At 39.2% G+C, this 14,806-nt stretch overlaps 1 protein-coding gene across 1 annotated transcript in view; it reads right to left on the bottom strand.

The window, feature by feature from the left end:
* Positions 1-1,206: 1,206 nt before the first annotated feature.
* Positions 1,207-14,806, bottom strand: part of LOC141900881 (adhesion G protein-coupled receptor A3-like) — a 32,523-nt gene continuing 18,923 nt past the window's right edge. The window contains exons 3-14 of the mRNA XM_074787936.1: positions 13,345-13,416; positions 12,873-12,944; positions 12,636-12,799; positions 9,831-10,096; positions 9,222-9,518; positions 8,585-8,832; positions 8,088-8,310; positions 7,209-7,389; positions 6,471-6,575; positions 5,805-6,024; positions 5,499-5,684; positions 1,207-5,154 (exon numbers count right to left, since the gene is read on the bottom strand). Of these exons, the coding sequence (XP_074644037.1) occupies positions 2,949-5,154; positions 5,499-5,684; positions 5,805-6,024; positions 6,471-6,575; positions 7,209-7,389; positions 8,088-8,310; positions 8,585-8,832; positions 9,222-9,518; positions 9,831-10,096; positions 12,636-12,799; positions 12,873-12,944; positions 13,345-13,416 (4,240 nt within the window). The 3' untranslated portion in view covers positions 1,207-2,948. The remainder of the gene's footprint in view (positions 5,155-5,498; positions 5,685-5,804; positions 6,025-6,470; positions 6,576-7,208; positions 7,390-8,087; positions 8,311-8,584; positions 8,833-9,221; positions 9,519-9,830; positions 10,097-12,635; positions 12,800-12,872; positions 12,945-13,344; positions 13,417-14,806) is intronic.

The raw sequence follows: 14,806 nt of genomic DNA, 5'->3' as shown, positions 1-14,806 counted from the left end.
GACATTCCAAAATGCTTATCTTTGTTGAATAAAGATGGTTCTTAAAATCTGCTCGTTTTACTATTAATTCTTTGAATCCTTTGCTTGAGCGAAACCATTATTGAATCAAGACAAACATAAGAGCAATATCTCATAATGTTTATTTCAGATGAGATAGATTACACGATTCACGACCCTGTTATATCCAAATTGTAAATGATCTCAAGAAGAAGAATTCATTGTTATCAGTAATACTTACAATATGTTACATTAGAGTAGCTAGAAGGCACATAAAAGAACTAGTAGATGGACAGAATACTACTCAGGACGGCCAAACATTTGGACTTATTTCAATGCATTTTCTTCTGATCCATGTTTCATATCTCTCTTCAATGGCCGGACAAAGCTACACAGATCTTGGACTCCATGGAATCAGTAAACATGACAGACAATCATATCATCAATATATTCTCAATTTTAACTATTATTAGAGTATTTATATATACATGTTGAACTGTATGTGGACAGAAATCTATAATACCATCTAATATTCAAAATATACACACCCCACTGCTACAATATATGAACATATTTGACTAGAAAATGGATAGAAACTCTGCGTTATAGGTGTCTAGTATTCGCCATAATTAAATGTACTGATTTTATCTAATAGCGGAAAATAGCTGACATATGTCGGCTGGTCGCGATGATGATGATGATGATGATGATGATGATGTCTATGGCGATTATAGTGATGAGGAGGATAGCTGTATCTAACCGCTGGTCGCCTGTTACACGTACACAACATGGCTCCTGAAATAAAAAGAAAACAAATGTTTCTTCAGAGATGTCACTTAGTGGTGCCAATAAATTCCATTCATGATATGCATTAAATGATACTCCACCAAATTCTAAAAGCTCTTACGACATTAATGTGTGTGGTTAGAGGGGTATGACACATGAAAAGCTGTGAATGTTTAGTGAAAACAATTGCTATTGCCTCTACCTATACTTATAAACAAAGCCATATTGTAGTATAAATCCAACATTAAGGTCTGTCCTCGCTCAAATGAACATCTGTTGACTTCTTCCGTTCTGCCAAAATGATCACTCCAGACTCGAACCAGGCATATTATAATCCAATACAATGCAGCAAACCAACCAGATCCAATAACAAATGGGACAAAAGTGTTCAGAATGAAAGGGGAAACAGCCCTTTATTGTACAAAATGCATGCTATCCGTATACACAATACCAGCTTAAAATGCCAAAACAATATTCATAAATAACTGAGAGTATTTCGAGGAAAACACTTAATCTGTTTCCAGTTCTATCAGTGAATTTACCATGAAAACCTACGCTGCCCGTTCAACAACTACTATCAACTTCTATCCATTGTAATTTCTTCAATAACTCAACAAATTCAGAAATGATTGCTTAAACTTATATCATGATTGCCGAATACATAGCGGGTATAGCAAGTAATCTACTGGTAAGCCATTTCATTAGAGCAGTAAATTAGATTAAAAGGCAGTAGAAATTTCTGTGGAGCACCAACGTTTAGATTCGGATTAATTTCCCTGATGGTTTATGATTAGAAGTTCTCTCTCATCAATGAATTGGAGCAATTCATGATCACCCAGGAACTCAACTCAAGCCTGCTACCCAGGCAGAGTTGTGAAGCATTGCCTGATTTTAATTCTGCCCAAGTCTGTGAATTTTGTAAAAGACCAGATTGAGAAAGAGATTAGCAGTTTATGATTTGGAAGAAGATCCTCAGTCACATCTTCAATAGCTCCGATTCAATGACAATGATTGGTACTAGATTGTCGAATTTGATTTTCAGAAATCGCAACAAAAAATATAGAGGACAAAATTACATGATTTACATGTACAAATATATCTAAATCACTACTGTGTATATTTACATTATAAACAATTTATACCAACATTTATTCATTCATTCATAAATATGTTAAAACTATATATAATACAATCAATCATTCGTTTTATTTACAGTAACAATTTAATTTCTTAGTCGTTTTAAATTCATCGTTAAAAGAAAAATAAAGAAAATAAAGAAATAAATAAAACTGGATAATTGGCTTATCGAATGAGATTTTGATATGAAGTTGATTGTGAATTTCATTTAGGAGTCAGGAAATATAGATTAGAATTTATAAAGTTGTAGTTTTAAAAACGATATAAAATCGATGCGTAAAACAATGGATGCACTGGCCTCATGAATTCCGGTGATTGAGACAGGAACCGGCGACAACATTCACACGGAAGACTATTGAAAATTATGGAAGACTTCAACCATGATTGTTATTTATCACTACTTCATCGACTCAAGTGTAGAACAAATTTATACGCTCATTATGCTTATATAATTTCATCATTAGAGATATTAATTTCAACATTATGATACATGATCATATGAACCTGAGGATGAAAGGATCAATTACTCAGTCACACTATATCGGACTTTATGAATTGATTGTCAATTTGTCCAAGCCATATTACACAGTTATGATAGTTCAACACACTTAATCAGAGAATAGATTCAATCAGTATGAATATGTGACAGGTAATAAGTAACCAGTCTTAATGAAATACATGATCTGGTTTATCAGCAAATCTAAAAGAATTTAACACCAAAGATAAACCTTCACCATAATGTTCTAACTACTGTAAGGTTGTGAATGCCTGTACGTATTCAAAGCCTTAAAATTTCACCTCGAAATCTTCAGCAAAGCGACTAACTATAAATATAGGCAATACGGTGATAATTGATGAGGGTTTTTCTATTCGAAGTTTAAGGATATTTAAGCCATGATTTTGTGCGCTGCATAGAGTTTCCACATGTAACATGATAAATATATATTACAATAACCAATTAGTGTCCGAGAAAGTGCTCAACTTAAAAATAAACACAGTGATCTCTACAGTGCTAACACCTAGAATCATTACACACTTGTTTCAGCTTTCTTCTGCGATTCGTTTTCGCTTTTAATCCACTCTTTTTCCTCGCCGTCCGAAGAACTCGTCAGAGAATCATCCTCCATATTGCTCAATATACCGTTAACCATCTGTTCGTAAGCGCTAACCGATCGCGGGAAATGATTCGTAGCGCGACGCGGTGTATTCGATGACGACGATGAGTTTATCACGTACGGAGCTGTTTTATTGTGACCGGACGACGCCGGACTCGAGTTCACCTTCGCGCGCATTTTATCCGGTATATACGCGTAAGCGTGCGCGTTCTTCGGTTTATTCGCGAACTCTTCCTCCCAACGTTGTTTCGATCGTTTACGGTGTTTATGATGAAGGTCGTGGTGTCTATGTTTACGATTGCGATGATGGCGACCGATTTGACTGTCCGAATCCGGGTAATACGACGAATTTTTCGAGTTATAAGTTATATCGGATTTTGCGGGCGATAGCGGACGAACGCGCTGCTGGATTTCGCTCATGAATCTATCAGTGTTCGTACGCGGAGGAGGATTGTCTATCGAGTGATAATGCATTTCGCAAGAGTCTTCGTCGATCGCGCATTCTTGTAATCTCTGATTAGAATGATCGGAACCGGACGAATGACGACGCGATCCCGGTCGCTGGTCGTGTTTTAATAATAGCACCTCGTGTTGTTGTGGTTGACCGGCTGGCCTCGAACCGGCCCGCGTAAATGCAGAATCAGCTGACTTTTGAAAACTACCGCCGCCTAACGGCGTCACTAACGCGATCGGCGGAGGTGGTGGAGGGAACGTTATAGAGCCCCCTGGTGATGAGTCCTGACACTCCGGACAGACGGGAATAGCGCCATCTGTAGGCGATAGACTAGTTCTATCGATATGAACGCAGCCGTGTCCGAGAGGTGTCGGGGGTAACGACGTCGTAGTTCCATCTCCAGATTTAAACGGCGTAGACGTATTATTCGGCCTGTCCTTTAAATAACCCTGAATTTCTAAACTACAATGAGTATTATTGCCGTCGCTAGCGTTACCCTGACTGAACCGTTTTCCCGGATCTTGACTGCTCGATTTACGATTTTCTCTCATCGCTAAATCGTTATTCGGCGTCGCGATCGCCTGCCGCTTCCGATGACGTTTGTCCCAGTATTTTTTCGCGCAGTTGTTCTGTCGCGCGTTGTAGAAGTTTTGAAACTGTATATCGGGTACGGCTCCCGGGTAACTATACTGCGTATGAATCGATGGTTCGGTATGAGCGCTCTGCGACGGAACCAGATTTATATTCGATTGTTTCGGCACGACGCTACGAGGTCCTCCGCCGAGACTCGTTAACGTTCCGGTCATACCGTTCTGTAACGATCGTAACGTACCCATATTCACGTTCGCGTTCGAAGCCGATTTACTCGTCAGCGATTGCGAGTCTAAACTGGTCGTGTCGTGATGATGCTGCAGCTGCTGTTGCTGGGTAACGTGCCCGTTAGTCATGACGGCGAGTTGCTGAGGCGGTGGATGATTCGGAGGAATATCGTACGGTAAATGTTTCTTACAGCAGAAGAAACGATTCCAGCTGGAGCGCGCATCAGTCCGCGACAAACAGTAATAAATAACGACGAAGATTCCCAAGACGGACGCGAGTACTCCATACGCGTAACTGAATATCAACTCCTGATAGGGTATAGCGTTACCGAACGGACGAGCTACTACGAATGCGGCGCATCCCCAGATCAGTAGAAATAGGAATAATTTCGCGGCGACCGCTCGTAACTGACTGATCGCGCGATGCTCCGTATCGAGAATACTCGACGCTGTATCCTGCGTTTCGGTCGTTCGATTGGTCGAATCTTCGGGACTCGTTAGTTCGATCGCGTTGATCGCTTCCGTCTCGCTGGCGTCGTGCGGTGATAGTATCGTATTCCCGCGTAGTACGCACGCCGTACACAGGAAGAGAATCAGATTGATAAACAGCAGTAACCCCATCGGTCCGTAAAACGCGCCTAGACTCGTCTCCCACGTGAGAAAACAATAATTACGACTGGAATAATGATCCATGTTCACGGCAACAGTGATACCACAAACGATGATAGGAACTCCGTAACCGAGCAAGTAAAATCGTAACATCGGCTTCGGAGGTACGGGTCCTTCGAGAGGTTCATCAGGAGGTGGAGCCGGTCGCTCGACTTTTGTAAACTTTTTATACATATTGCTGTAAAACAGAAACGAATAAACAGCATTAGATTCCTAGTGACAGTGAGTACGAGGATAGGTATTCTACTTGTAGAATTTGAAGTTTAAAAAGAACACTTTAATCAGGTATCAATCTGTTCCCCGGACTCTGCAAATCCCTCACAATAAATCAATATATGCCTGGAAACCCCCAACCCTGACACATTCGATATATTATCACCATTTATTCCAATTTGTTATCATCTAGGCTTCATACATTGTGTGTTCAGGTCCTCATCCCAGACATTTTGAATTGAAAATAGGCTACAAAGCTAAACGGTAGTTGAAGGCTGTACCTGTGCCACTTTATTCAAATACACATACCTGGTTGTGATAGTTATCCAGAACATAGTGCATATAGATAGATAATGTATAGCGACTCCGATAATCTGACAGGCTAACGGATGATCCGTCCGATTAATACCCATCGTAAACGCTATTATCAGAAACATTAAACTGATACAGAAATTCACTACTGAATGTTTCGCCTTCTTCGGAATCTCGATGAACCTAGAAAACAAAGAGGTAGAAATCATTTCATTCTTTTCTCGTATTCAATTATAAGCCATCAACGGTAAGAGAGATTTTCGAATCTGAATTTATCAAATATTGAAATATTGTAATAATTACTTGTGACAAGTGATGTAAGTAACAATGGCAGCCATCAGACACATAACACACATAAGACTTCCGGCATAGACGATCGGTTCCATCATAAATAGAATAGCCATTATCGGCGCGGCGGTTTGCATTACCGCGAAATTAGTCAAATGATTACATTCAAATTCCGAGTATGTATCCTTATGCAGAGTCATAGCGCAACCATCAGAGATCCATCCTCCTAATCCACCTACGTAATATAAACAACAAACAAAAGGTTAAAGACATAATTATGTTGATAATATGGACTCAAACTCAAATTAAAAAGAAAAGGTTTCTTCGATTAATGATTTATCTTTTGACGTTTTGACTATATTCTTTTAGTCATTTTCAGGGATACTAAATTTACATTTATTTCTTGATTTATTTTCTATATTACAGTGTGTCATCAAAGGTTAAAAGTAGTATATATTTATCAACTAACTCATCACAGTCATACAAACTGGTCTGATTAGAAACATCTACCAGCTGAGAGTCTTCTGAAGTTGGCGGAAAAAAGAGTTTATATGGAAAATATCTTAATTAGACAAAGAAGGTTCATTTTCTTATATCTACGGTTCAATTATATCTACTGTTCGATGGTTCATAAATGACATCCATTTGATTCACTTTTATTTGATTCTCGTTTAAACCCACCGTTAGCGGTAAAATCCCAATAAACCGGCCATGATTTAGTGCCAACTCGTTGCGCGCGTAATTTAATGACGATTGGTTTCGATAGATTTCCGATGACTCCTTCACCTGAAATGAACAAACAGCACGTGTTTATAGCTGCAGGCGTTTCAGAGAGAAAGAGAATCAATTAATTACTAATTTTTACAGCCTCCAGATGAATAGTACGAAACTCGAATCAGCTAGGCGTATAAGCTAATATTTCAGGAACACACTATTTAACGTTTTTCCCCCGGGCTGTGAACATAAACCCGGTTTGAAACGATAACACGGAATAAACTTCATCCACTTCATTTCATAAAACCTGTGACAGATGAGATGAATTTCATCAGCGAATCCATTCTTACCGTTCTGTGTCGTCTGCCAAGCGACTTAATGCGAGATTTCTAGTCAGCATCAGTATGGACGAATCAAACATGCTAGATATCATCGCCAAATTTTCAATTGCTCGGGTCAGTTGCTCAAAATTTGGTTTAAGATAACCGGCAGATGAATATACCATATAAACTATGAACTTTTAATTGTCCCTATGTCGACTATCCACTGGATAACTCTAACCAACTTTTGAGCAACAGGCCCCAAATTTCTAAATTTGTCAAGTGGCAAATTTTTGTGTCAACTTTAGGCTTTCGAACTCAATCGTAGGCATTTCACAGATGAAATTCACCTTATTTATCACACAAACTTTAAGAGGTCACTTACTAAATTTGCTGGATATAACTGGTGTTGAAATACGAATGAATCCGTTGAGAGGGTCGCGCGGTTGCGTATACGGAAACAATCGACCATTTTTATAAACGATGAATTGTAATTTGATGAAATTCGCCGATGTTTTCACGTTATTCAACACATCGTCGTGTAACTCAATAGACGCCGCCGGTTTCTATAGAAATATAGTTTAATGAAGTGTAAATTACAATCGACTTTCGTACGAGCTGAAAATCGCGAATACGAAACGTGCTGAAGTGGATGTGTTAACTGTAATACTTGTACGTCTCATTTCATTTTATTTCTCATCAATTGTCAGCTAGGGGCCAGTTCCATAGTCAAGACTTAAGTCCAAAAGTGGTCTTAAATCTTAAGACTGGTCTTAAGCTGTTAGATGAGCTATATAACTAAAAGAGTCTAAGTCATGACTATGGAACCGGCCCCAGGGGCTGATTTTATAGATCAGGTAGTAAGTTGTATAGTTAAAATAAGTTTATTTTACAGGATCCGGTCCCCAAGTTCTCGCCGGAAATTTGACCCCAGGGTTAAAACTTTGGAAAGAGACAAATTTTTACTTTAAAGTCAATTTTCAACGAAAAACTATTTATCCGGGCTCCAGTTTCATTCCAAAACTAAGTTCATCAGTTCTGTCATTATCAACTTAGTGTTAAAACCGATCTATAAAACCAGTGCCGCAGGTAGCTATGAAAAGATAATTTAGTCATCTATATTTAAGTTGACGTCTACTGCGTGTGGTCTGAATAAAATCTATACGCAGACACAGCAGTACGTCTAGAATAAATAGAAGTTTACAAATTGATTTATCAGGCTATTTATTGATTAAAACAAAATCGTAGAAAAAAAAATATTTACCACTGTCTCGTAGTAGACATTCGAATTATTACTCGGCACGTAACAGACAAAGTTACTTCGATTGAAAGGTCCGTGCGGCAGGGACGCAACTAAACATTTCATTCCAGCGAAACTCGTCGGTTTCAGTTTAAACGCTTGAAAAGCAATTCCAGTCGAGAATCGGCGCACCGTCTTCTGATTCCCCAACATCTGATTCGGTATATGCTCGATCACTTGAACCATCCTGAATTAAACGAGATACTTGATTCTTTTTAGGAAAATTTTTGAAAAAATCGATTGTATCTTTCAAAACTAAACCTTCAGTTAGTTTTAATGCTTCCTTTTTGTGACTTAAAGTATCATCCAGTCACAGAAGATTTGAAGAAATTGAGACCAGTTTTATCGAGACAGAATTAAAAAAACTTCCATCTTCTATGTAGTGACAAATTTCAAAACGTTCCCAGGGATTATTTTGCCCCAAAATCTATGAAACTTGGTCCTTGTGTATTTATATATACCTGGTACAGGCTTGGGCTTCTTTCTGCGCTGCCAGTAACAAATGATCAGATACATTCAACATCGCAATACTCATAATATCCAATATAACATCAACAACTTCAGGATTTACGGATACGAATGGACTCAGCTTTCCGAGAATTTTCGATATGAAAATAATATCCATCCTATCGACCATCGCTCGACCGTCAGATATATATTGTTTCAACTTTTTCGCCGTAGCAGCGACATTTGAGTGGTTCAATGGTGTCTGAAGAATCAAAGAAAGCCAATATTCAGCGATATATAACATTTTTATATCACTACTTAGGAACAATTTAGAACGGACCGAATCAATACTATGCTTTCACATACTTTTTAAAACATACTGTTTTCTCTAGTCTGGCTAGACTAAACTTTGTGATTGACAAGCAAATAAAGCAGTTTCTAATTCACACACAGAAAAATGGTCCGTTCTAAGATTTAGAACAGAACAAGATCAGTCTTTTGGGTCGGTCTGAACAGGAACGGATCAATTTAGAACCGTCTTTAAGCAGGTGTGAACGCTTGGTTCGTTCTATATTGGAACAGACTTAATCTAAACTCTAAATAACATCATGTGAACGTGGCTAATATCTCGGTCTGATTAATGACACTTACCAGTGTATACTGCTCGAGAACGCGAGTCATCTCGTATATATACTGACACTGAGTTGTATCGAGATTCTCCCACTTTCCGTTTTTATTACACGTAAAAAACGCATGCGGCGGAGCTTTACCGCGGTACGTCGTGGCTCGGTCGCTGCATGGGAATTCTATAGACACGCCCGATACCGTCTTCGGCCAGGAAAACGTGCCTTTATTCGTACTGATAGTAACCGCATCACAATGTAGAGTATCGTCAGATATAACTACAATATTCACCGTCTTGGAAATATTACCAGTTTTAGTTTGCACCTGAAAGAGAGAAAAGAGGGTTAACAACAACTCGAAGTAAACATGAAACGGAAACATTTTTCTGGCTTCTTTCTTGAGAATGAGACAAATTGTTTCGCGGAACCATTTGATATCATCACATACCATGTGATACAATTACTACTCCTCTAATCATCTTGCTATGGCAGGTGAATTAAACATCAAAATGAATGAACGCAGAATCATTTTCTTGTTTCAAGGTTTTTCTTGCTATGTGCGCTAGGCTTAAGGTTGTTATAGAATCCATTCAGAGCACAGGGGGAGGAAGAGGGAGCAGAGAGAGGGAGGAAATACCTGACACGTCCAAACTCCGGAGTTTTTAACTTGTAATTTTTTCAGCAGAAGACTCTTCACGGCGACAGATCTATCTTTCGACGCAGTTTTTACGATGATACCCGCCGACCGATTAGTCTCGACGGCGTGACCTTCACGAATCCAGACGATTCTCGTCGATGAATCGGACTTCGACGCCTGACATTCAAACGGCAGTTTATCACCTTCAAACACGACCTGGTTCTTGGACGGAATTAATTTGAATACTTTCAGTTTTACTGGCCAATCTGAAAAAAACAAACCGATTCGAATCATTAAAGGTTATTACTTAACAATACCCGAAATCACGGGAGCGATTTATTTCGATCAGGGCCAAATTTGGCCTGGTGCCAAACTGGTCTGTGCCACACTGGTGCCAAACTGGTCTGTGTCTGTTTGGAAAGGGTCAAATTTGACCCTACCAAAATATCCGACCAAGCCCAAGCCAACTTTTGGCAACAGTCAAATTATTTGGTGCGAATGCTAACTGGTTCTGGAAATGAATCGCCTCACTTGCCACAGCATCATTTTGATAGCATTCAAGTAACGAGTGATTTACGTGCGTCCCACACGGGGCTAAATTTGACCCAGGGTCTCGTCCAGGCCATCTGATCATCCACCACTGTTTATATCTAACTGAGGAATCAAGGAGTAAGCGAGCAATATTTTCAGCTATCATTGATTTCGACGCGCATACATATTTTTTCGTCTCTTATAAATGAAATTTGATTCACTGCATTGTTTTTGATGCGATACTTATCAGAAAAATTGTCTATAGAATAACGCCTGAGTATCGATCAGATCACTGCACACGTACAGGTTACGACTGAAATTGATTTCCTACAGCTCGCAGGGTTAGTTACCGCTACAGCACACAGGGTTACCGCTACAGCTCGCAGGGTTACCGCTACAGCTCGCAGGGTTACCGCTACAGCTCGCAGGGTTACCCCTCCAGCTCTCAGGGTTACCGCTACAGCTCGCACGGTTACCCCTCCAGCTCGCAGGGTTACCGCTACAGCTTGCACGGTTACCGCTACAGCTCGCAGGGTTACCCCTCCAGCTCGCAGGGTTACCGCTACAGCTCGCACGGTTACCGCTACAGCTCGCAGGGTTACCGCTACAGCTCGCACGGCTACATTCGTTACGATTTTATTCGTATGTCGATCAAAATAATCAGCATCGTAAATTGCTTTGTCGAAATCGACTATTTCATAATTCATGAAAGCGCATTTTTGAAAGCGTAATGAATACGTCAATTAAACTGAACTGAACATCTATCGCAAACGAATTTATAGATGATGAATTTCTGAACAGTTTCGGAAGGCTAGAAACAAATCGGTTAATGTTGCTCTTTTAGTATCAAATGATTTAGTAACTGTACATTCGAGATATTGATTTGACAATAAAACCGACGAGCGCTCTTAAATTCGGTACGATCAGTTTTCATACCTCGTAGCCAAATGACATTTTGCGAGAGACATCAGTTTGCACAGACAAACAACTGTCTATCTTCATATGAAAGAAAAATGCACAATCAGAAAAACTATAGGCCTAAAGTTCAACTCATTCGGTATGAGCCATTTTCAAAAATATCAGCAATTGAATTGAATAAATCTATCGATATGGGCTCTTTGCTCTAATTGCCTGTCAATCACAATGTTGTATCTAGTTGGACCAGTGATAAATGTGCATGAATGCACAGCAATAATTTGGACCATTCTAAATCAGTCAGTTCCAGCATGGACTCTAAAACTGTTCGTTTTATATAAAAAGGGATTTATTGCGGCTATTCTCTTCACATCAGGAAAACTGTATTGAGGTCTTAAGAGAGTTGCATCTGTGAAATTCTGTCACACTCAACAGCATTTAACCAATTACACGCGTTAACTAGCTACAATTATACAACAATTTTGGTTAAGTGCAACAAATTGATACAGCGTCGAATTATCAGACGCTCAGAGCCTCGTAAACACACGTGATCAATAGCACAGAGCAGACGCCATTCATCGGTTCCTAACACAGATTTATCGAAATCAATGACAACTTGGTAACTTCATTAAATACATCGGACAACTCACAGAGACATGACTCACAGACATGTGTTCACGTCAATCAACGCGATAAATATCGATATTAACTCAGCCACAGTCGTCTTTTACTATTACACTCACTAGTCGTATATATGAGTTTAGAGACGGTCTCTATCGATTATAGGTAACTGCATTAAATCCCAGGTACTGCTTAACGCTAAAGTCGCTTGTCACACGATTTAACTGTCAGTAACTCGGAGAAAGATCTAGCTACAAGTGTATGACTTAACTCCGAAAATATCAGCACAGATATCATTGCGAGATCGCTACAATACTTCCAGGCTGTAGCCGCTTTATATAACATAATCTAGAACCTTCCGTTACAATTTAGAACGCACCAATCGTTCACACCATTTTAAATTGGTCCATTTCAGAAGGGACCAATTCATCCTCACCTAACAGAATGATTGCTTTAATTGCTTCAAATGAAGAACTTTGCTTTAATTGCCTGTCAATCACCGTATCGAATCAAGCTGAACAGAGTGATAACAGCTGACTTAAAACATATCGCGCAAATATACACAGCATTGATTTGGTCCCTTCTAGATAGGTCCTTACGAGGTACGGACCAAATAAAAATGGACTAACAGCGACCGTGTGAACGCGGTTTATTTGATGCAACCGATACTCGCTCAATTTTCCGTGACTAAAAAGAATAGAAAATATGTTGACAGAAGACGTGAGTAAACACACTTACTGCAGTGGAGTAATTTCTTCTTTAACGTACGAACTGAACGCTTCTCAAGATCTTTGGGAAACGCGCATTTGGTGTTGTCCGATATGCGCACGTTACGATTCTTCGACCAGCGCAATATCCACCGCAGTTTACAATCGCAAATCAAATGATTCGATTGAAAATCGCTGCAAAAATCGATGCGAATAAAAGAAATTTGAAATTATGAAGACGACATCGAATAAAAGATGTTTGACTTACAGTTTTTTAAGTGATTTCAGGTCGTCGAATGTTCCTTCGTCTATAGTTGCAATTTCATTCTTCGATAACGACCTAGAAACATAAAAAAACGATATATCAAAATCATGTCACAATCAAATGAACTCATCATCAGCCATGTTTTACACTATTGCCCGTTTTGATTTGGAACGGACCAATTTAGAACCAGTCGAATAAACGTGGTGCATTCACACATGTTTTTAAATGCCCTGTTATCACTGGTCCAGCTAGAACCAGCGTTGTGAATGACGGTTTCTATTCAAACACAGAGAAATGGTCAGCTCTGAAATGTTGATGGATCTGGATTGGTCTTTCAGTTCAGTCAAAAATGTTTGAAATGGAAAGGACCAATTTGGGAATGGACTTTTCACCAGCTTGGTCTGTTTGGGACGGACTAGATTCAGACCGTTCTAAAAACGTGTGAACGTGGCTATGAAGAATCAGTTATACTTACAATCTAGTTAGTTTTTTCAAGCCTTCAAACATTGGACGACTGATGTTTTTAAGCCTATTGCTCGATAGATCCCTGAAAAGACATCAAACATATTTCGCTGACATCTTTCGATCAGATATTTGCACAATTTGCGACAATTATCGGTAAAATCAGTGAAATCTCGCCGACTCGGTCTGAGCCTCGGTCTAGACGAGAAAATCATAAAATAAGATCCGTCAAAATATCGCGCGGAATATCAGCGATTAAACATCGAGATTTCATCAGATGGATTCATCTGAAAACTCAAACAACATTTAGAGATCTGAAACTGTAATCTCTCTCTTTGTTACACGAGGGAAATTCATAATTGATGTAAAACTAAATGAGATTTGCTATTTTCATCATTAATGAAGGGTTTGCGTGAGTGTTCAGGATCCGTATTGCTGACAGATTGGCAGCGTGTTCTCGTCATAAGACTGACAAAATTCCTACTAGATTTGATTTTAAAACCCGAAGGCCTGCTCCGCGCGAGCTAGCGTTAATTCCGATGAATATTCTATGAATGGGTTAATAGTCAATTTATAAATTAGTTCCGTGACAAAAGAAGCAAAAGTCAGGAATTAAGCCGTCATCGTTACTGATCGAAATGATGCATCGAAATGGTTAGAAGTACATCAAGTACACTCATACAGATTCTCATCGAGCCTTACTTCATCATATTATACGCTCAGATCTAAATGAGCAGCACGACTTATCGATAGGTTTCGCGATATTCTTAGCAAACTATACACGATCAAAAGCCTTCTTATAATTAGATAATACTAGTCAGTCAAACGGTGCGTGAAGGCAGCTAAAATCATACGATACAGAACATGACTAACTACTGTTCCAAAAAACCATTTCATCGGCTTCTTTCGGGCGTCGGATGACTTTCAAGATGCGAGGCATACGACGCGACGCGGCGAACGAAATCGAATTACGCAGAAATAACGCATATAATACCTGGCGGGTGAAATACACTAACATCAATTACACGAATTATAGTCGATTTTTAAAAACATATTCAATCTTCCGCGTTGTATGAATTTTACGAATTTCGATTGTCTCCGGGCGAGTTGCTTCCCGTTTTCGAAAACAGCGTTTCAGGCGACGCACAACGACGAACTAATATCGTCGTCGTCGAAATGTTATTCATTTTCGTGTAGAGTTTTATTTTTGAGATCGATAAGATCGATTAACGCGTGAAATGACTGAGTGCAATCTTAGGTTATCTTCTGACTGTGGAGTTAAATTGCCTAATGATCATTAACAGGGCGATTGCCTAATGATCATTAACAGGGCGTGGTTCACGTTTACTTCGCATCGTCACACTCGTGTATATATTACTTATATATAAAAACCACTGACGATTTCTCTTTCAAAATTAAAAGTTTTCTCCAAATAATATCGGCGAATCAGTTTCCATTACAAGAATTCAATGGCA

The sequence above is a fragment of the Tubulanus polymorphus genome, chromosome 2 (assembly GCF_964204645.1).
Source record: "Tubulanus polymorphus chromosome 2, tnTubPoly1.2, whole genome shotgun sequence".
Lineage (NCBI taxonomy): Eukaryota > Metazoa > Nemertea > Palaeonemertea > Tubulaniformes > Tubulanidae > Tubulanus > Tubulanus polymorphus.
The sequence above is the reverse complement of the archived record's forward strand: the minus strand, read 5'-3'. Positions and strand labels throughout refer to the sequence as shown.